At 44.8% G+C, this 23,208-nt stretch overlaps 1 protein-coding gene across 2 annotated transcripts in view; it reads left to right on the forward strand.

Moving 5' to 3' along the window:
• LNX1 (ligand of numb-protein X 1) overlaps positions 1 to 23,208 on the forward strand; it is a 113,987-nt gene that overhangs the window by 63,757 nt on the left and 27,022 nt on the right. For both annotated transcript variants that reach the window (XM_070396578.1, XM_070396586.1), the window contains 3 exons: positions 16,065 to 16,306; positions 16,827 to 16,979; positions 21,495 to 21,697. In XM_070396578.1, the coding sequence (XP_070252679.1) occupies positions 16,065 to 16,306; positions 16,827 to 16,979; positions 21,495 to 21,697 (598 nt within the window). The remainder of the gene's footprint in view (positions 1 to 16,064; positions 16,307 to 16,826; positions 16,980 to 21,494; positions 21,698 to 23,208) is intronic.

Consider the following 23,208-nt stretch of genomic DNA (forward strand, 5'->3'; position numbering starts at 1 on the left):
GGAATAATGACCTTACCTAATATTCTTAGACTGAAGAGATATTATTTAAGAAGCTTCAGGTAAAGCAAGTGAAATATAGAAAATAATGATCCAATCAGAACTCGGAAAGTTTCTGAAATGGGTCAGGACCAAGCTGTGAAAACGGGAGGAGTGGTATTACTAGATGTTGTGTTGCTGTTACTTGAGTCTTTTCCAAGTAACATGATCAAGACTTATTAGCAAGGCTGGGTCCCACTCAAGGGTGGGCTCAGGGAGCTCAAATGGGACTGTTTTGGAAGAGGATGACTGATGCATTTATTTTTATCTTATACACAATAAAGAACTCTAGTGCTTTCATTAAAAGAGTCATGAAATATTAGTGATGCATTTAAAAGATACACCCTACATTCTTCCAAAAGAAGAATCAAGGACGCCTGCAATGATTAGAACCTATCTGGGCCAGCTAAAGTAAAAGTATAAACAGAAAACATCCAATAAAAGGAAGAAAAACATAGAGGCTCCCAGCATCTCCCAGGCTGCTCTGATACACATGGCTAACTCCGCCCATGAGTGCTGTCTGCACAGTGGTGAGCAAGACAAGTATGAACATTTACTCTTACAGACGCTATATGCTTTAAGGTGGGGATGCGGGCAGAGACAGTTATTTAAAAGAAAAGCAAATAAACATACAAAGTAACTTCCAAACATTTTTTTTTTAAATATATTTTATTGATTTTTTACAGAGAGGAAGGGAGAGAGATAGAGAGTTAGAAACATCGATGAGAGAGAAACATCGACCAGCTGCCTCCTGCACATCTCCTACTGGGGATGTGCCCGCAACCCAGGTACATGCCCTTGACCGGAATCGAACCAGGGACCTTTCAGTCCACAGGCCGATGCTCTATCCACTGAGCTAAACCGGTTTCAGCAACTTCCAAACATTTACATGCTAAGGAAGTGACAGTGTGACTGGTAGGCTGGGAGTGGTGGTCCACTTTAGACTGATGGTCATGGAATCTATGTTAGGAGGTTACTTTGAGCCTTCCATTGTCAACTTCATCCTTCCTGCTCCTGCTGACCCTCTTCTGTGTTGGCATCAGACTTCTCAGTGCCTGCCGAGACCTGCACCGCTAGGGTTCAGGATCTGAAGGAGGGGCCAATGCACAAATGAAAATGCTATATAAGAAATATGAATTTAGAAGACATTGGGTGCCAAGTGGAGCCTCTTCCTTGAAGAGACACACCGACTTCTGGCCTGGTCCGCTATTTATTTACTTGAATATACATTTCCCCTTTAGCAATGCATACAGGCAGATCAAAGGTAAAGTTTGGTAAATAGTATAAAGATTATCAGGTTAGGAAATTGTCTTGAGCCACTGAGCCCCCAGCAGGGCAGTATTATGCTGATTTTCAGCCCTGCTGAATATCAAAGTCCATTGGCCTTCCAATGTTTTCTTTTTGCATTAATATGCAAACTGCAGTTTGCTTTAGCCTCCTGCAAATGCCCACTTGTCTCTGGCCCCCAGACCATGGCTTAGCCCTACTGAACCCCAGAAGTGGGTAACAGACTAGAAGTCAGGTGTCTCGGGTTTTATTCCCAGCACCTTCTGCTCAACCCAAACCGCCCCCCCCCCCCACCACCACCACCACCACCACCCAGCATTTCTCTTTTCTCTTCCTCTTTGGTCTCACTTCAGCTCTGTTCTTTACCTGTCAGTGTCACTTGAGACAAAGTCTGCACTGAACCCAATATTTCTGGCAACTACCATGCACTTGCATCCTTGGGGCCTTTGAATGTGGCCGTCACAACTAGTCTGATAGGCCAGTGTCGCTCATTTTCCTAGATTTAGCTCAGATTTCACCTCTTCTGAGAAGCCTTCCCTGATTAGTCCAGGCAGAGTAATGAGGAGCCCCTCCCTCAAGCTCTTCCAACACTTGGCTCATACCTCTAACTCTCTCTGATAATGTGGCCTGGTGGTTTTACTGTTTTCGCATTAGTCTCCTCAAGTGCAAACACTGTGTAGTATTTTTCTTTGAACTCACAGTGTCTAACATTATTCCTGATATATAATAATTATGCTAGTCACTGCTTATTGAGTTACTACTATATTTCAGATAGTTAGGCGCTTTGCATGACTCTTTAAACCCCAGTAAATAAACATTATTTGCCCATCTTACATGTGGGAAATGAGGGTTAGAGGAAGTAAGAAACTTGTTCAGAGTCACAGAACTCAAGGTGGCAGACCTAAGAGTCATCCCAGGTGTTTTAAACTTGAAAGTCTGTGCCTTTCCTACTTTTCTGCTTCCTCTTTCTCAGGAGGTCCCCCCTTAAGTGGTTATTGATGGGAATTATATTTCAAATCACTCTTAAAAAACTCTGCTGGATCAGCATAAAATAGCAAAAGAATGTATATGGCAATCATTACTCTTAGTCTTACCATGTGCATAATCGTTTTTAAAACACAGATCAAATAAAATCCTATTAAGTTATTAGGGAAGTATGTGACAAACAAAGAGAAATTGAAAAAAGGGTCTTCTTTTCCCTCATCTTGAGTTGGGGTGTAGGGAAATAAAAAGGAAAATTCTGAGCTTGCTGAGGGAGAAGCCACACAATAAGCCATAACAATTACATGGTATCAGTAATGTTGGTGAATCCATCAATTCCCAGTTTGTTAATTTGAACAAACAAAACACCAAGAAGGCAGCTGCTGGTTAGTTCAACTTAGTACCTGTTTGCTGAGTGCCTGCCCTAGGGGATCTGTGATATGCAGACCCCGGGATTGCAAAGCTTTGTCCCTTCCCTCCAGTCCTTTATACCCCGCGGAGCAAGACAGCTACCCAGTCAGCTGAGGCAGAGCCGATGTGCCTTGACCATTGGCCAGGAGTGACACCCATGAGCTAGCTCTTTTCCAGGCACCAATGTGAGAAAGCCGTCTTGACTCCAGAGGGTTAAAGGTTCTACACTTTAGATCTATTGCCTTAATTATGGAACTAGACCAGGAGGGCATCTGGAGAAAGAGTATTCTAGACAACAGCAGGATGCAGAGCCCTGGAATCAGGCACCTGCTGGGCCAGTGTGAAGACCAGCAGGGGCTGAATGATGAGGGGTGGGGATGAGAGCAGAAGTAACAGGACAGAAAGTACAGGCCCTTGTAAGGATCGTATGGTTTAGTAAGATGGTGGCCTATTGTAAAAGGGTCCTTTGGCTACTCTGTTGAGAATAGACGGGGAAGGGGAGTGAATGTAGGAACAGGAAAACCTCTCAGGAGGCTGTTGCAGTAATCTGGGCATTGATGACGGTGGCTTGGGCCAGGGTGGTGGCAGTGGGAGTGACGAGAAGTAGCTGGATCCTGGAGAGATCTTGCTGGATTATATTTGGGATGTTGAGAGAAGAAAAGGAAGCAGGGATAACTCTGAGGTTTTGGGCCTGCATGACAGGACAGATATAAGGTGCTATTTAATAAAATGGAGAAGATGCGGGGTGAGCTGGTTTGGCAGGGAAAGTTGGGGTGTCTGGATGCATGAAGCTCCAGATGCCTGTGAGATATGTAAGTGAAGACATGGGGTGAGCAGTTTGATAATGAGCCTGGAGTGCAGGGGAGGCTCCAGGCCAGAGGCCAGGCCATGGCGGGGAGAAAGCATGGAAACCCCCAGCTTGGATTCCAACCCCAGCTCCCCTCTGGGAACCTGGACCAGGCTTTCTTCCCTTCTAGCTTTCATATCCTCATCTGTGAAGTGGAGGGGGTTTAACTAATAGCACAGGTTGGTTAGAAGGGTAAAAAAAAGACCACATAAGTACAGCATGCCACATAGCACATAGTAGATCAATAGACATTAGCTGTCTTCTTCCCAACCCCTCTGGATTGCCAGACTATAGTAATGTAGACATGTATTGCACGCCTGTAGTAAGGTCATGATCTACACAGTTCAAGAAAGTACTGAAACATCAGTAAAAAGAAGGTGTTGGAGTGGTCAGGATGGGTTGGGATGGGGAATGGGGAGGAAGACTGGAGCAGGGAGATAGGCTAGGTAGGACATATTGCAAAGCCATGGAGGCGTGGTGTCAGGAGGGTAGGGTGGTGGCCCTGGAGCTGGAGTTGGGAGCTGAGCATGCATGACTAAGGCCCACCTGAGCCTCTGGGGTCGCTAGCATGGTGACAAAGACTTTCTGTGAGTTGGAGCACAATAGTTCCTGAGGCTTCCAGGGTCCTGTCTCCCAGCTGCCTTGCTCAAGAACACAAAGGAGAGCCTGTTGCTCTCTCACAGTGACCATCTCTTCTCCTGCATCCATCTCTCAGCCTGGCCCCTGGGTACCCACTTTGAGCAAAATCGGAGTCACTCGTTCTGTTCAGCAGGGAAACTTGCTTCCTCCAGATCCTCTAATCTTGGTTCTCTGCCTGACAGCGAATACCCCCATTAGGGTTGGATGGCTCCCTCTCCCATTATATAATAGCTTTGGGCAAGCGATTAGCTCTCCCAGGAGTGAAAGAGAAACAGTTGAGAATTCAATCCTATTCTCTGACTTGGATCAGAAGTGGGGCTGGGACAAATAATGAAAGAGAACCCCCTTTCGGGCCATTTCCCCTATGCATGCACGCACACACAAGTGGGGAGGGAGGGTGCGGGTGGGGGGAAGAGCGAGACAATGCTAGTGTTGCTTCCTGGAGGACTGAAAAGAGAGAAATCAGCCTGACTCACCCACATTGGCAGTTTTACTTTATTCCCAGAAGTTGCAATTTGTCATCCCTTGAGATAGATCTGGCCTACAGATGTGTTTTGTTTGGCCAACATGATGTTCTTAAAAATTTTGAACTTGTTGCCAACTTTTAAAATCAAGAGATTTCATGTTAAAAACTGGATTTCAGCTTCCAAATTGCTTGCTTCAGCAACACTGGGCTGATCTTTTTAAAGATTTTTTAATTTTTTAGGGTTTTTTTGGCATAAATCCTTTACCTTTTTCACCCAGCCCCTCAACCCCCATCCCTTCTGGCAGTTGTCAGTCTGTTCTCTGTAAGTCTGTTTCCATTCTAGTTGTTAGTTTTTATTTTATTAATTAGATTCCACATATAAGTGAAATCGTACAGTACTTGTCTTTCTCTGAGTGGCTTATTTCACTTAGAATAATGCTCTCCAGGCCCATCCATGCTGTCACAAAGGGTAACATTTCCTTCTTTTTTACGGTAAAGTAGTATTCCAGTGTGTAAATATACTACAGCTTTTTTATTCACTCCTCTATTGATGGGCACTTGGGCTGCTTCCAAATCTTGGCTATCATAAATAACACTACAATGAACATAAGGGTGCATGTATTCTTTCAAATTAGTGTTTTGGGTTTCTTTGGATATATCCCCAAAAGTAGAATTGCTGGGTCATGAGGCAGTTCCATTTTTCAATTTTTCGAGGTAACACCATACTGCTTTCCACAGTGGCTGTACCAATCTGCAGCGTACTAGGGTTACCTTTTCTTCACATCTCACCAATCATTAATTAATTTATTGATGATAGCCATTCTGACAGGTGTGAGATGCTATCTCATTGTGGTTTTAATTTTCATCTCTCTGATGATTAGTGACATTAAGCATCTTTTCATATGTCTGTTAGCCATCTGAATGTCTCCTTTGGAGAAGTGTCCATTCAGATCCTTTGCCTATTTTTAAACTGGTTGTTTTCTTGGTGTTGAGTGTATAAGTTTTTTATAAATTTTAGATATAACCCATTATCAGATGTATCATTGGCAAATATGGTCTCCCATTCAGTGGTTTGTCTTTTCATTTTGTTGATGGTTTCCTTTGCTATGCAAAAACTTTTTAGATTGATGTACAGTGGGGCCTTGACTTACGAGTTTAATTCGTTCCATGGCAGAGCTCTTAACTCAAATTACTCGTATGTCAAATCACTGTGACGTTCGCTGCGCCAACTAGCGATGGGGTATCTGAAGCTGGCTCATAACCTGAATTTTTTTGAGCTTGCAACTCAAAGCAAAAAATCAGCCGAGAGACGGCTCGTATCTCAAAAAACTCGTTAGTCGGGGCACTCGTAAGTCAAGGCCCCACTGTAGTCCCATTTGTTTATTTTTTTCTTTTGAACCCTTGCCCAAGGAGATATATCAGAAAACATATTGCTACAAGAAATGTCTGAGATTTTATTGCCTATGTTTTCTTCTAAGTATTTTTATGGTTTCCAGTCTAACATTTAAGTCTTTAATCCACTTTGAGTTTATTTTGGTGTATGGTGTAAGAAGATGGTCTACTTTTCTTTTTCTTTTTCTTTTTTTTTGTATGTATCTGTCCAATTTTCCCAACACCATTTACTGAATAGACTGTCTTTACCTGATTGTATGTTCTTGCATTCTTTGTCAAATATTAATTGACCATAAAGGAATGGGTTTATTTCTGGGCTCTCTATTCCATTCCATTCATCTATATGTCTGTTTTTATGCCAATACGATGCTATTTGATTACTATGGCCTTGTAATGTAGTTTGATATCACATAGTGCCGGAAGCCGGTCCATCCTTGCTGCTTGACACAGTCGCTGCAGGAAAGAAACATCTGCACAGCATATGTTTCAAGGGACCTGGCATTTATAGCATACTGTTCTTAATATGTTTGCTCCCCTTAGCGCCATGTGTTTTAACCAAGGTCACCTCTCTGAGAAAGGTTGTTTCCCCAGGTGGCGATTTTTCCTTGAGGTTAGGGAGGGGATACAACCCCTTAACTAAGTGCCAGGCGGGTAATTAATCACTTTAACTACAAACAATCACACTTAAGCTACATAATCGTTACTCCCTGGAATGGAGATAAGAAATGCCCTAACCTTTGCAATAGAAATTGACAGGGTTAAAATCAACTGGTATAAATACAGATGTAACAAGACAATAAACATCAGATCCTGATCAGATCCCGACCAGAACTTTGGCTGGAGATCCTGGCTAGAGGTCCTGACTAGGCTGCTGATCAACTGAAGGCTGTCTCCGTGTCATTCCTTCTTTGCCGACTTCGTCCACACCTTTGGGGACCCCTGGACCCGCTGGGGTTGGGCCTCAGCATCTGGCGCCAGATGGGTAATCTGGAAGTGCAGGCCTTGCTGGAGCGAGAAAAGGAAGTTTTCACCGAAAAGGTGTGGAAAACTCACCGAAAAAAGGTGAGGGGGATTCTACCGCACGCAATGCCCAGGATCAACTACAGAAGCCCGGGTCTGTAAGTAGGCTGGGAACGTTTTCTTAACCAGGCTAACAAATAGGGCAGGATTCGGCTTTAAAAAAGTAGATTCGGCCGAAACCGGTTTGGCTCAGTGGATAGAGCGTCGGCCTGAGGACTGAAAGGTCCCAGGTTCGATTCCGGTCAAGGGCATGTACCTGGGTTGCGGGCACATCCCCAGTGGGGAATGTGCAGGAGGCAGCTGGTCGATGTTTCTCTCTCATCGATGTTTCTAACTCTCTATCTCTCTCCTTTCCTCTCTGTAAAAAATTAATAAAATATATTTAAAAAAAAAAAAAAAAAAAAAAAAAAAAAAAAAAAAGTAGATTCGGCTTTAAAAAAGGTATATTTGGCTTTTAAAAACTAAGAAACTGTATTATATGCTTCTGATTTGCATGTTTAAAGTGTTAAAATTTTAGAAGGTAATCTTTTGCAGTTTTTGCATGTCATTATAGAACATAACCTTTGCTTTTCTTGAAGAAGGTACATTAGATCTTAAAAGGTTGCCAAAAAAGTTAGTTAGAACTTGAAAAAAGGTTAGCAGCAAGGATGGACCGGCTTCCGGCAACATAGTGTGATTCCTCCAACTTTGTTCTTCTTTCTCAAGATTGCTGTGGCTATTCAGGGTCTTTTGTGGTTCCACACAAATTTTGGGGATATTTGTTTTAGTTCTGTGAATTATGCCATTGGTCTCTTGATAGGAATTGCGTTGAATCTATAGATTGCTTTGGGTAGTATAGACATTTTAATAATGTTAATTCTTCCTACCCATGAACACAGGATATGCTTATATTTATTTTATCTTCTCCAATTTCTTTCTTCAGTGTCTTTATAATTTTCTGAGTACAGGTCTTTTATATCTTTGGTTAAGTTTATATCTAGGTATTTTATTTTTGATGCAATTGTAAATGCGGTTGTTTTCTTAGTTTCCTTTTCTGATAATCAATTATTGGTGTATAGAAATGCACTGGTTTCTGGATATTTACTTTATATACAGCTACTTTGCTGAATGCATTTATCAGTCTAGTCAGGGTTTTCATATTATCTGCAAATAATGACAGTTTTACTTCTTCATTTTCAATTTGGATGTCTTATTTCTTCTCTTGTTTCACTGTTTTGGCTAGGACTTCAGAACTATGTTGAGTGGTAGAAGCAGACATCCCTGTCTTATTCCCAATCTTAAGGGAAACGCTGTAGTTTATGCTCATTGAGTATGATGTTGGCTGTAGGTTTGCATATATGGCCTTTATTACATTGAGGTATGTTCCCTCTATTCCCACTTTGCTGAGATTTTTTAATCATAAATGGCTGTTGGATTTTATCAAATGCTTTTTCTGCATTTATTGATGTGATCATGTGATTTTTATCTTTCATTTTGTTCATGTGGTGTATCACAATCTTTTTTAAATGGAAGTATATTGACATATAGCATATTAGTTTCAGGTGTACAACATAATGATTCCTTATGTGTGTGTGTGTATATATATATATATATACATATATCTACACTAATAAAAGAGAAACATGGTAATTAGCGTACGACCGCTACCCTTTTCATTGGCTAATCAGTGAGTATATGCAAATTAACTGTCAGCCAAGATGGCGGCCAGCAGCCAGGCACTGAAGCGAGCATGAGGCTTGCTTGCTGCGGACTCCAACGTTCCCCGCCTCACTTGCCGGCCTCTCAGCTGCAACTCTAAGCAACTATGTACTATGTTGCAAATAAGAAGGTAAACAAAACCCCAGAAACCAGCCGGACTGAAACCCAGCCGGACCGAAACTTTGTATCAATGTTTTCAGCAGCGAGGCCTCAGAGCTAAAGCTGGCCCAGAATAAAAAATAAAAAAAAAGAAAACAAGGAGCAGTTGGGAGCTCCAGTCACTCGCCACCTGGAAAACAGCCCTCAGCCCCTCACCCAGACTGGCCAGGCACCCCAGTGGGGACCCCCACCCTGACCCAGGACACCCTTCAGGGCAAACCAGCCAGCCCCTACCCGTGCACCAGGCCTCTATTCTATATAGTAAAAGGGTAATATGCCTCCCGGCACCGGGATCAGCGTGACAGGGGGCAGCGCCCAAACCCCCTGATCACCCTGCGGCTCTGTGTGTGACAGGGGGCGGGGCCACAACCTCCCTATCCGCCCTGCTCTGTTTGTGACAGGGAAAGACGCCCCAACCCCCTGATCAGCCCTGTTCTGTGCCTGATAGGGGGGAGCGCCCCAATCCCCTGATTGCCCTGGGGCTCTGTGTTTGACGGTGCGGCACCCCAACCGCCCCCCCCCCCCACGGGCCCTGCTCTGTGCCTGATAGGGGGAGCTCCCCAATCCCCTGATCGGCCCTGCTCTGTGTTTGACAGGGTGCGCCACCCCAACCCCTCCCCCCCCCCCGCCCCCACGGGCCCTGCTCTGTGTGTGACATGGTAGAGCCATAACCTCTCCATCGGCCCTGCCCCGAGCGTGACAGCGATGGCGCCCCATCCCCCTGATTGGCCCTGCTCTGTGGGTGATAGAGGATGGCGCCCCAACCCCCCTCCATAGGCCTTGCTCTATGTGTGATAGGGTAGAGCCATAACCTCCCCATTGGCCCTGCCCTGAGTGTGACAGGGTGCAGCGCCCCAACCCCCTGATCCGTCTTGCTCTGTGCATGACAGGGGGCGGCGCCTCAACTCCCCAATCGGCCCTGGTCTGAGCCTGACCAGGGGCTGCACTTAGGGATTGGGCCTGCCTTCTGCCACCCGGGAGCAGGCTTAAACCAGCAGGTCGTTATCTCCCGAGGGGTCCCAGACTGCGAGAGGGCACAGGCCGGGCTGGGGGACCTCCCTCCCTCCGCCCCCCGAGTGCACAAATTTTTGTGCACCGGGCCTCTAGTATATATATAATGATCACAATAAGTCTAGTTAACAACATTGTCATACATAATTATAAAATTTTGCAATGAGAACTTTTAAGATTCACTCTCTCAGCAACTTTCAAAAATGCAATACAGTATTATACGGTACTATCAACTGTAGTCACCATTTTGTACATTACATGTCCATGACTTATTTATTTTATAAATGGAAGTTTGTGCCATTTGACCCCTTCACCCATTTCACCAATACCCCTCCCCCACCACTGGTAACCGCCAGTGTGTTCTGTTTCTATGAGCTTGGTTTTTATTTGTTTATTTTTTAAGATTTTACATATGAGGTTATATGGTCTTTGCCTTTCTCTGTCTGGCTTATTTCACTGAGCATGATGACCTCAAGGTCCATCCATATTGTCACAAATGGCAAAATTTCATTACATTTTTATGATTGAATAATATTCCATTGTGTGTGTGATTTATCCTATATAATAAAAGGGTAATATGCAAATAGGCCGAATGGCAGAACAACCAAACAACCAATCAAAGCATAATATGCTAATGATATGCCAAGGCTGCTCAACTGCTCGCTATGATGTGCACTGACCACCAGGGGGCAGATGCTCTGACCTGCAGGTTAGCATACTGCTGGGGTCTGGCTGATCGGGACTGAGCAAGATGGGCTGGACATGCCCTAGAGCCCTCCCCTGGTCCCTCCCTGGCCTGATCGTGCACTGGTGGGGTCCCTCAGCCTGGCCTGTGCCCTTTTACAATCCAGGACCCCTCAGGGAATGTCAGAGAACTAGTTTCAGCCTGATCCCGCAGGCCACTCCCCTTGGGAGGGCACCAGACCCAGGGCTCATGGCTGGTGAGCCGTGCTGTGGCAGCATAAGCCTCTCCCGATTAGGACTGATTGAGTGCGAGCCCGCAGCAGGCACAGTGGGGCCAGGATGAGCGGGAGCAGCAGGTAGGAGCTGCAAGTGGCATGGGACTGCGGGTTTCGGCCCAATTCCTGCAGGCCACCCAGAGGGACCCCACCCATGCACGAATCCGTGCACCAGGCCTCTAGTGTGTGTGTTTGTGTGTGTGTATGTGTGTGTGTGTGTATCACCTTTCCTTTATCCATTCATCTATTGATAGACACTTAGGTTGCTTCCATATTTTAGCTACTATAGAAGTGCTATAATGGGAGTGTAGATATCTTTCAAATTAGTGTTTCCTATGTCCTTGGATAAATACCCAAAAGTGGATTGCAGGATCGATCCTATGGTAGTTCTATTTTTAATATTTTGAGGAACTTCCATATTGTTTTCCATAATGGCTTCACCATTTTACTTTCCTACCAATAGTGTACAAGGGTTCCCTTTTCTATACTCTTTTTCTGACAGATAATTATTAGTGTATAGAAATGCAACATATTTTTGTATATTGATTTGGTATCCTCCAACTTTACTGAATTTGTTAGTTCTACCAGTTTTTTGGTGGAGTCTTTAGGGTTTTCTATATATAATATCATGTCACCTACAAATCATGACAGTTTTACTTCTTGTTTTCTAATTTAGATGTCCTTTTTTGCGTAATTACTCTTGAGCTGGTCTTCTTGAGGCAATGCTCAGCAAAGACTGCAGGCTGTATAGGCTGCTGCACTTTTGAAACACTGCTCACCATGGTCCTCCCCTCCCAGACCGACCTCCCTCATTTCCTCACCTGACTAGCATATGAGTTTGCAAGCCTTGCTTCAAGTACGACCAGACCAGGCAATTAATGAACTCAACATGAGGAGCAGCCCCAATGTTTACCTAATTCAGAAGTGAACCAAGAGAGAAAGAATGTAAGGAAAGTTAGATCAAAGGGAGGTTGTAGAGTTACCCAGACTGTTGTGATGAGGGTATTGAGACTCTCTTTCTTGTGGACAGCTTTTATTCTTCCATCATAGTGGATAGCTCACTCTCAGAAGCTAGCCCTCCCCTGAAAGCCAGCTTGTGTTGCCTGGTGTGCTGCGCTCAGCGGAGGACACCCCATCAGAGCCTCTGTGAATTATGCGTGGGTCCATCCTGCTTCACGTCAACTGCTGTTAATAGCGAAACCATGGGCTCAGGAATTTTTACAAGAAGGGGGTTCATTTTCTCTTCTTGCTCCCCACCCTTGCTAAAAGGACAATATTCCACAGTACACCCGTGTCAGCATTCTTATGTTAAGACTAACTTGCATCTAGCTCACTTTGATATAGGAGCTCAAGATCCCAACTCCATTATTAACAACAGCAAAAAATAAATAAATGACTTTCAGAGTAGCTGTGCTCAACAGAGAGCATATCAGAAGTGCATGGTTTGTTTGAAAAATGGTTTTCCATGTTCCGTATGTTCATCCTTCAAGTTCATGGCCATCGCCCATCACCACCTGAGAGTACTTAGTGCTCAGGATAACTTGAAGGGAGAATAAATCCTGCTTGCTTTGAACACAGCCCAAGGTTCACCGTATGTTCCTGTGCTGGCCACTGCTAATCAGCTCTTCCTCTGTCCTCCCCTCTTTTGTGCTTGTAAATCAGGCGGCCCCAGTGTTAGTCAACACAAAAGAGATAATTACTAAGTACAAGCTGCTACCTTCATAGATCACTCTGTGCCTCAGATTCAAGCTAAGCCAACAAATTGGAGTAGGCAACACTACACAAGTATGAGTTGCTTTAGCAGAACCTTTTCACAAAGGCTTATGAGCAAGAACAGTACATTAAGTCTAGATTCTGTACCCTCTCCAGCCATCATAAGGATAGCCGTGATATGAGGCCATGGGGAAGGCTTACATGCCTAGACTCAAATGTGTCTTTGAAGTCCAAGGGTGTGAAACAGCAATGGCTTCTTAATGCTATGGCCTTGGAATACTTTTAAAACCTTTAACCTCCTCACAAATGAGGCAGCAGAATAGGATGCCACCATTTTTCCACCGGGATGTGCTATGCCCTCCCTCCCCCTAACCCCCCAAAAAACCGTGGCTTGTCCCTTTGCCAGCCGTTTGTCCAATAGGAAAATTCATTTCCTGCTCTGGCAGGGCACATGGCTAAGGGCAAGAGCATTGCTGCCCAAGAAAAGAGACTCTTCACAGTCCAACTAAATAGTCTAGGAACTTCCTTCCCATGCATTGCTAACACTGCTGGCTTGCATGGAAGTGTTCCACTCGCATATTTATGACTTTGGAGTTGCTCAAATGCATGCTGGCTTTTATTTTTTCCATCACACAGTGTTTCTTCCAATTTTTTAGTTTCCCATATCAGCCGCTTTGCTATTTTTAAGCAGAACAATTCCAAGCCAGAGTAGCTCATCAGAACAGTAAAACCTCATCAATTCAAACAGGGAGCCTGAACGCTTTCAGTGGGGGAAAGACTAACATTAGAAGCTGGAGGCCTGTTTCTTCTTCGATAAGATAAGGGTGCAGGGTTATATAATCAAAGTCCCTTTCTAGCAATAGCAAAACCACATTCATCCAATCTAAGATGCCACTGATTATAAGAAACATTATATTTCATGTAGCAACAAGAAAAGAAAATGTAAAAATCTGCCACTGGTTGAATTATCTCAAAACACCTCCAAAGATATCCCTGTGATGTGTGGATTGGTCACATCAGACATTTGGGGCTTTGAAATCCATGGAGATGAATTGGTGACTTCTCCTGCCCTCTGGTTGTGTTGTTTGGCATAAAATGGGCCAATCCTTTTGCATGATCTCAGTAACAAAATGTAACACCGCTTTTCATCTCCTTGGGGGGTATCTTTCTAAGCAAATAAAGCATTTGCTTGTCTCCTGGCAAGAAAATGTGGAATTTCTGTCCTCCTTCTAACAAGGATATTTGCTTTACCAATACCAAATGTACATGCCACTGCTGTTTTTGAGACTTTCTAAATATACTGTAGCTTTTCATTTCAATCCTGAATCATAATGTAACTTCTTCTAAGACATTTAATGACAATTAAACTCAATGTTGTAGTACCGAGAGTGGATGTGACTCAGTAGGGGTGACAAGAGGGACAGCTGTGCCGTGTCTGCCATGCTGGGGCAGTGGCATCTGCATCATGGCTTCGGCTTGCAACAGAAGCTGTATGAGCCATCAGCCCCCATGCATCCTCAGAGATGTGAAAGTGTGAAAATAATGAGCATCTTAGAATGGATAAATCGTGCAAGCAGCTACAATCTATTGAAAACCATCTATCTGTCTGGTCAGGTACTAAACTCTTTTTTTTTTTTTTTAATATATTTTATTGATTTTTTACAGAGAAGAAGGAAGGGCAGAGAGTTAGAAACATCAATGAGAGAGAAACATTGATCAGCTGCCTCCTGCACACCCCCTACTGGGGATGTGCCTGCAACCAAGGTACATGCCCTTGACCGGAATCGAACCTGGGACCCTTGAGTCCGCAGGCCAACGCTCTATCCACTGAGCCAAACCGGTTCGGCAGGTACTAAACTCTTGACAAGACTTAATGTCAGCCAGACCTCACAGCAACCCAAGGTGCATGTGCAGATTAGAAAGTTTAACGAGGTTAACAAAATTGCCCCAGATCACACAGCTTGGTAGACTTTAAAGCAAGAATTCTGACCGGGACAATAGGCCCTTCTCTTCACCGGCTATGTGGTTCTATGGGCCCTATAAATCCTGTCTGCATGTTGACTGTAGACTGCCATTTGGTTCTGCTTACTTCCAAGCATCTCACATGAAGCATCGCTCCAAGTAGGCTCTCCACTGGGTTATTTAAAATGGCTCATCGCTTCTTGTTCTTTGGGCTAAGATTAAGTGTGTAAAATGGCTTAACAGCCCTAGCCGGCTTGGCTCAGTGAATAAAGCGTCAGCCTGCAGACTGAAGGGTCCCAGGTTCGATTCCCATCAAGGGCACATGCCTGGGTTGTGGGTTCGTTCCCCAGTAGGGGATGTGCAGGAGGCAGCCAATCAATGATTCTCTCTCATCATTGATATTTCTATCTTTCCCTCCTTCTCCCTTCCTCTCTGAAATCAATAAAGAAATATATTTAAAATGGCTCAACCATATAAGGTTTTGTGTAATGAGTTGATTTTTAAAAAAAAATACTAATTAGCACGTCCATTATATGCAAATGGCCACTTCTTAAAAGGGCTCACCAATATAATTTCTGCCCTCACAACAACTGTAGAAGCTGGTGTGGCTATCTGTGGCTACTTCCTCACCACCGTGCAATGAGATAGTTCAATCATCACCATTTTCTGACCAAAACCCCACCTGAGAGCTGAAACGACTTGCCTAGTGGCACAGAGAAGTACATTCATAGCAAAATATGGACCTAGATCAACTCAAACCCTGGTCCCCTAGCCCGTGGGCCTGCTCTTTAACATGGATAATAAATGGGTATAGACCATTACATTTTATGTCCTTTTTTTTTTTTAAAGATTATGGATGTTGTTTTACTCTCCCAGTGTTAGAAGACATGACAATGAATAAAATTTCTCAGTGCGTGAGAGCCTCACTGAGACCAGCCCAGATGTAGAGAAGGAAAGCTAGCAAGCCCGCCTCTCAAGAATAGCAATGCGGAGTGAATTCCTGTGGCCTGGTGGTGGTGGCGACTCTGTTTCCATGGACAGTTAAATATGGAATCTGGGAGGAACTTGGTATTTACGTTCAGAGCTCTGGGAGCTAAACCCAACAGACAGGACTGAGAATGTGACTAAGCACTTTGGTGGTCAAAATAAACACCAGCAAGAAGGAATTACCATCCAGATAGCTGAAGATCACCAGCCTCAAGCCCTAGTCTCGAAGGCTCCTTGACAACTTTCATACATGTGTATTCCAGAGGCCAGTATAGAAATTGCTTTAAGTAAGAGAATGTGATGAGCATCTTTCAAAATGTATCTCAAATTATCAGTTCATTTTGTTGGCAAGGGTCTGCTGAGTACGGATGTGTGAAAAGGGAGGTAGATCTAGGGGTGAGCAAATCAAGCTCGGAAAGTAGCAAGCGTGCTCCTCTCCAGTAGAGGCTGGTGGGTAAGGAGCAAAGCTGAGCCATTTCTCCTGGTTTTCCTGCAGCTGTAAAGGCGCCTCCCACTATGGCCTGACCAAGGACAGGAAGAGGCGCTCCCAGGATGGCTGTGTGGACGGCTGTGCGAGCCTCGCGCCCACGACACTCTTCCCAGAGGTTTCTGCAGCTGCCACCATCGCCTTAATGACAGACGAGCCTGGCCTGGACAACCCTGCCTACGTGTCCGCGGCAGAGGATGGGCAGCCAGCAGACAGCCCATCGGACTTTGGCCGGAGCAACCGAACGAGGGGTGAGTCAAAGGGGTGGTTGTCCGGGAATGAGCTCCTTCCCTTGGCGTGGCCCTCCGTGGAGTAGTCACTGTGGAAAGTTCTCGAAATGTTTCTTTTTTTTTTTTTTTTAAGAGAAGTCATTCTGGTAGTTTTGGCAGCGATGCAATGTCCAATTCTCCAAAGTGAAATAGAACCATGAGTCCCTCAGATCATTAAAAATGTGTGTAATCTGAGTTGGTGGAAGGGGTTGAAGCCAGGCCTACTGATTCATCACTCCCGCCTGTCCGTTCCTTCCCATCCATGCTGCTCAAGAAAGGTGCTGGTCTGTTCAGTCCGGTCCAGGAAAAAAGAAAAGCAGATTTTAAACAAGCCGTGCAATTTCCTTGTAGAAAAATTTAGAAAACATTCCTAAGTGAATTCTATAGCCCTGCCACCCAGCAGCGATCACCATGTGTGTTTTCCTGCACACGTCTTACCGGACGCGCATAAGGGAGGGTTTCTGTGACCGTGTGGCCACTGTTCCTTCTCTCCTTTCCTCAGCACGGCCCTTCGAGCGATCCTCTATTAGAAGCAGATCGTTTAAAAAAATAAACCGAGCTTTGAGTGTTCTGCGAATGACAAAGAGTGGAAGTGCAGAGGCCAATCAAGCCGAGGAGGGCGGAGAAAACTCTGAAAGCACCACTCCCCCTGAAGGTAAATGAACTCCCCGCAGGCTGGGAATGGGCTGGCCTTCCAGAATCATGTCTGCCTGATGACAACCTGACCGCCACTCGCTTTCTGTGGCAACTCTCTTCCCAAGGGTATAAAATATTTCTTACCTCGCTTAGCCTGGTTCTCACATAAGTAACTGCAAGCGGAAATTGTTGTTCTCTTTTTCCATAGGCTGAGGGAAAAGCGGTGAGAACCCTTACCTTCAGGTACTAGCTTAACACATACCAAGAATAAGCAGAGTTGGTAAGTGAAAAGCAGTGAGAACAGTGCCTGGTAAAGGCTGTGTAGCTACTGGTGGTCCTTATCTCAACTAGGTATGATGATATGGTTCTGAGTGTTTTCCATGCATTCGCTCATGTAATCCACACAACAACCCTAGAAAGTAGCTGTTTGACAGACGAGGGAACTGAGGTGTAGGGAGGTTCCTTAGTTTGCCCAAAGTACCTTACCAAATGTTGAACGCCGGTAATGTGGCTCTAGAATCCATGCAAAGTTGTTATTGGGTCTTAGATCCTACGTGTTTTCTCAAATATAAATGGAGCTGAAGAAATACTGTCTGTCCCATTTCCTCCTTTTCATTTTATATTAGAACCTTAGGGTAGTAATAATAACAGCTTAAAAATGAGCTTTTTCTGTGTGCTAGGTAGTATTCTAAGTCATTTCGATATCACAACACTAAGGGATTATCATACTCATATTACAGATGAGGAAACAGGCCTAGAGACATTACGTTACTAGCCCAAAGTCACCCAGCTAGAAAATGGCACACTTAGGATTTTAAACCAGGTCTCCGGCTCCAGAACCCACTCTCTTAACTACTGGTTAAGTACCCTTCTCTCTGGGGGGTTGGTTGGTAGAACCCAAACCACTGCCTTTAGAGAATTTCTAAGCAGTGTTATGACACCCCTTCTTGCTCACTTATCACTTCTCACCCTGTACGCACATGCTCACACACACACTGCTTGCATTAACTATCCTGAACTTACTATCCCAGTCCTGTAAATACTCTTTTGCTCACCTCCATGCTGTTGTCCAGCCTGCACTTCCACTCACCTTCATCTGGCATTCTAATGCCTCCTTCCAGCCTAGGCTTTGCCTCCTCCTTGAAGCCCTCCCTGATTCCCTCAGCCACCCCCCTCTTTTGTATTCTTAAAGCACCTGGATCTCTATTATCGCAATGACCACCATTCATTATAACTGTACCTATAAGGGTAAGAGTTCTTCTGAGCTTTTGTACTCTCAAAGCCAAACACAGGATCTAGTGCATAATGGTGTTTGCTGAACGTGTGTGCAATGAATACGTGACATGATTAGAACTTCCTTTATGCCAGTCTTCCTTTCTTAGTAAAGGCTCCCTAATGACACTCTATATTAAGTTTTCTCCTGCATGAACAAGATTTATTTGCATGTTTATTGCAGAAACATTTTTAATAAGAGGTTTCTATGTATAAGGCACTAGCCGAGGCTCTGTAATTTTTTATGAAGCATATAAAATCCAATTCCTGGCTTCAAGAGGTTCGTTCAAAACTAAAAGAAAACAGAATGCCATAGAGAGAGGTGCACATGAATGACAATGGCACCCACAGGGAGAGCAGGGTCAGTTCCGAGCAGGGCAGGGTTGTCCATGTTTAAGGAATGGTTTCGGATCTGGGTGGACACTGAGATCTTGACTGTGTTGAAAAGTAGTGGGAGACTCATTAGGTCAGATCAGAGAGGGTGCTGGATGCCATTAAAAGTCTGGACTTGTATCCACCTGAAAACTTGGGTGGAATTGTTGAGGATTGGAGCCATGTTTCCAAAAGATGAGGGTGGCAGCCGTGTTCTGTGTGCAGGGGGCCTAGAGTGGGAGAGAATAGATTTCCTGAGACGCTCTGAGAAGCTCTTGCCCTGGAATAGGGTGAGGTCTGAGGACCCAGTGGGGCTGCTAGTGATACTGGTGAACTCCCGTGGTGGGTTAGCCATACCTTTATATCCGTAAAGAGACTGTCTCTACTACGTATTGGCTGCATGACCCTGGCCAGGTTACTGAACTTCTCTAAGCTTCGGTGTTTCACCATCTAAAAAAACAGGGATAATAATTATCTACTTCATAAGATTGTTAGGACAAAAAACATACAGAACAAAAAACTGTGCATGCCAATCACTTAGCTCAATGCTCAGCCTATATTAAACTCTAGCAAATAATGTTATATCCCTTAGTCCATGAGGGAAGACAGAATCTTGAACAAGTTTGTTTTGTCCCAGACCAGCACGAGTTTGGCAGTTTAAAACTTACTTTAACTCTTCAAGGGCACTGGGGTCTCACTGGGGTGGCCCTAATTAGCATCATTTACAAGTGTTATTGGGTGTGTCCTCTCGGATTATCAAATCAATTAGGTTTGGATGTATGGTTTTTGTAAATCTGCTGGGAGAGAGGGGGAGGAGAGGGGAAAAATTGGCAGCTTTGACTCGTTCTAAATCTTTCTTTGCTCGAAATAATTTTTTTTAAATTTCCATTCCCTTGTCACCAAACCTGTTCCAACAAATGCTTGCGGTATATCTACTTAATGTAACTGGAGTAGCTTAAACATTAATTGAACTCGGTCACCCTCGTGCTGTTAGCACCACGAACTGGCAGATTAAGACAGCTGCCCACAGCCTCATAGCAAAGCCAATCACTCACTTGAAATTAAATCCCAGTGGAGGTGAAGGACCCGCATTTACAATGTCTCTGGCTCTCTCTGGCCGCTAAATTGCTTTGTTTCTCATGTTCTACAATACTTAGAAATAAGTTGAATGCTTTCTGTATTGTTCCTAGAGAGTTGAGGGCTCATTAGTGAACTGAGTTCATTAGGGAAAATGGACTAGGGTCGTGGTTTTGATAATAGTCACAAAGAGTGTACTATGCGGAACCAGGCGTTGGGTCTTGATCTTCCCAGATAACTTAATTAAGGGCGAATTGGGGGCAGAGGCAGCTGTCAGCAGCTACAGGAGACAGAAGCTTCTCCGCCCTCCTCATCCAAACTCAGCCTCCAGCAACTTGGGAGGCGTGTTTCCTCCTCCTCCTCCCACTCGGTGTAGCCTGGCCTGCACTTAGGGCATCGCCTCTGTTCACTTCTCTCCAAACCCAGGTGGACAGCAGTGCTGGGGGTGCTGCTGGCTTACAGACCTACAGGGAAAGCCCCTGTGGGACTGTCACCTGGCTGTGAACCCCTGGCTCCAGGGACACCTGAGGCAGGTGATGGGAAGGGTGGTCATCAGGAGCCCTGGGTTCTGACCTGGCTCTGAGGGCCACCTAACTAAGTGACATGACCTCCAAGCAGTCACGTCACTTCCCCCCTCTGAGCTCAAATGTCCTCACTTGAAAAATAAAGGCTTGACTTGCTCTCTAGCTGCACACGGACTAGAGCAGATCTGCGTGTGGGCACAGTGGGGTGGGGGTGGGCGCGTGATGTATTTCACGGGAAAGAAGAGTCCTCAGTTAAAAAATCAAGTTGGCAAACACCACCCATGATGATCCCCGAGTCTCCTAGCTCTGAATTAGTGATGGTGGCAGATCGGTGGCCAAACCTCTTAAAGCCACCAGCTGAGGCTGCGGCTCTTTTCTTGATCATGAATCAGGCTGTTGGACTTCCTTTATTGACAAACATGTCTGGTAGAGAGGACCGGTGAGTCCCTAAGCCTGAAAAGTGGAGACTTTCAGGAAGAAATCTTCAAAATTATCTGAGAGAGCAGAAGAGCAGATTTATTCTGTTTTGTTCCTTGATAAGTGAGTGAGGAAACTGCAGTCCATTCCATAAGAGCGGGTCATTCATTCATTCATTCATTCATTCCTGTTCACCCAAACATTGGCTGCAGTCTCCATGTGCAGAGATCTGTGCACAGAACTTCAAATGAGCCAGAAATTTGTCCTCAAGTATCTTAGAATTCAATGGGAGATATAAGAAATTGGCATGAGCCAGGCCAGTGTTGCTCAGTGGTTGAGCATCAACCCATGAACCAAGAGGCCACAGGTTCAATTCCCTGTCAGAGCACATGCCCAGATTGTGGGCTCAATCCCCAGTAGGGGGCATGCAGAAGGCAGCCAATCAATGTTTCTCTCTCATCATTTCTCTCTCTCTCCCTCTCCTTTCCTGTCTCTCTAAAAAAAAAAAAAAAATCAATAAAACATTTTTTTAAAGAAATGGGCATGAAAAATAACAGAAGGTTGAATGCTATGAGAAATGAAGAGAGTTTTATCGGAAATGGGATGTTTAGAGAGAACAGGGGATGGGGGATCAGGGCAGAGTTTAATTGGAAAGGATCATTTTATGCAGGCCTTGAAGGAAGTCTTGGGTTCAGGCCTAGAATAAAAAACATTCCAGGCAAAGAAACTTATGCTGGCACGCAGGAAGGAAAATGGAAAACATGTATGCATAGTTTAGTTTGGCTGAAACCGAAGTTTGGCAAGAAGAAGAGTGGTTGGAAATGTCCATTGGGTGGGCGTCTTAAAGTAAATACTGTCTTTGTCCATTTTAGTCTTTCCAAGGTTGTATCACCTGATTCCAGACGGTGAAATTACCAGCATCAAGATTAATAGAGTGGATCCCAATGAGAGCCTCTCCATTAGGCTTGTGGGAGGCAGTGAAACCCCACTGGTCCATATCATTATCCAACACATCTATCGTGATGGGGTGATTGCCAGAGACGGCCGGCTACTGCCAGGAGACATCATCCTAAAGGTAGAGACCATGGCTGTGAGGCCATGAAAAGGGGCTTAATAAAAATCACCTCAGAGCAACTAACTGGGTGGGTGGATGGATGGATGCATGGATGAAATACTAAAATAAATATGGAGCGATTACTTTTCATAGTTACTATGTTGATATGTTCTTAATATGAGATTTACAGTTTAATTGAGATAGTCTTTGTTCCTCTCTGTCTTTCTCATTCTTTCACTCTTCTTTAGGCTCTCTTTATATAAATATTTCTTTCAATCTCTATCATTTTGTCTGGCTTCCCCTCCTTCTTCTTTCTTTACCCTCTAGCTTCTTCCATCCTCTCTCTTCCCTTCCTCTACCTCCCCTCTCTTCCTTCTCCTCTTCCTCTCTCTCCTTCTTTATACCCCTCCCTCATACTTTATGTAATATAATACAAAACTAGAGCATATGTCTTCTGAAATTGTTTTTAAAGTAGACTAATGGAACACTTTGTATTTTATCTAATCATTGCATTCACACACGACTCTAAAGTAAATTTCCTGCTGCTTAATGGCCCTCCATGAAAAAAAAAATGTCACCCCTAAATTATTCCTGCCAACCCACAGACATTCCAGGGAGACAGGTGGGGGACAGAAAGCTTTGGGCATTACCGTCCTGTGAGGCTTGCTTGAGGGGAAGGACATCAGGGAGTAATTTTCAGAAGAAGAGAAAGGATAACGGAAGAGTTGTTTATCAGACACAAGTCAAGCATGTGCCAAAAGGGACAAGGGATTTCTCCCTGGTCATATATTTCCTGTCTGATACTCAGATGACAGTTTCATCCCACCCCTTCTAGGTTGCTGAAGGGCCAGCTGCTGACACCTCACGAGCAGTTTCTTTGGCCAGGAGTTCTTACTCTTTAGAATAAGAGAAAATTGAAAGCACTTATCACAGAAAAATACTGAAATTCCGATTGGCTTTCGAGGGTGAAGTACAAGGCAGGGCCCATCAACCCCAAGGGACAGTCAGCGCGTGCAATCTGCGATGCTCCGCGTGGCGTCCTCCCAGTTCTGGTGGAAACTGTGCTGCCTGGGAGGGTTGCATAATAAAACATGTTGATTCTTACACCGCCTTCAGCTGGCACTTGCAGGCAGAGGAGCTGCCAGGACTGTTTAGCGGGCAACCCTGACCTTCTCTTGGCCTGGACGTGATGGGGGAAACCAGACACAGGATAAGGCAGCCAAGCAGAGCCAGGTCCTGAAGCTCACCTGGGCTTGCACAGAGGTGGCGAGCCTTGCCTGTGCAGGGGGAGCCTCCCTCCATCCCTGGAGACGCTGCAGAGAACTGGCGACTGTCCGCTGCAGGAAGGCCTTTTACAATCTCACTGCGAGCTCCTCTAGCAGTTGGCTGCAAGCCCAAGGTTTCTTACCAAACCGTAGAAATTCAAGAAGATTGTTTCTCTTCTGTGGGGCCTCACTCCTTAAGCACAGAGCGCGGTGTGAATCTCTTCTTCCAGAGGAGCGCCCACCACTAGGGGCTGCGCCTGCTTAGCA

This window comes from Myotis yumanensis, unplaced genomic scaffold (assembly GCF_028538775.1).
Source record: "Myotis yumanensis isolate MYYU_CA2020_CCGP unplaced genomic scaffold, mMyoYum1.0.hap1 SCAF_1, whole genome shotgun sequence".
Classification (NCBI taxonomy): Eukaryota; Metazoa; Chordata; class Mammalia; order Chiroptera; family Vespertilionidae; genus Myotis; species Myotis yumanensis.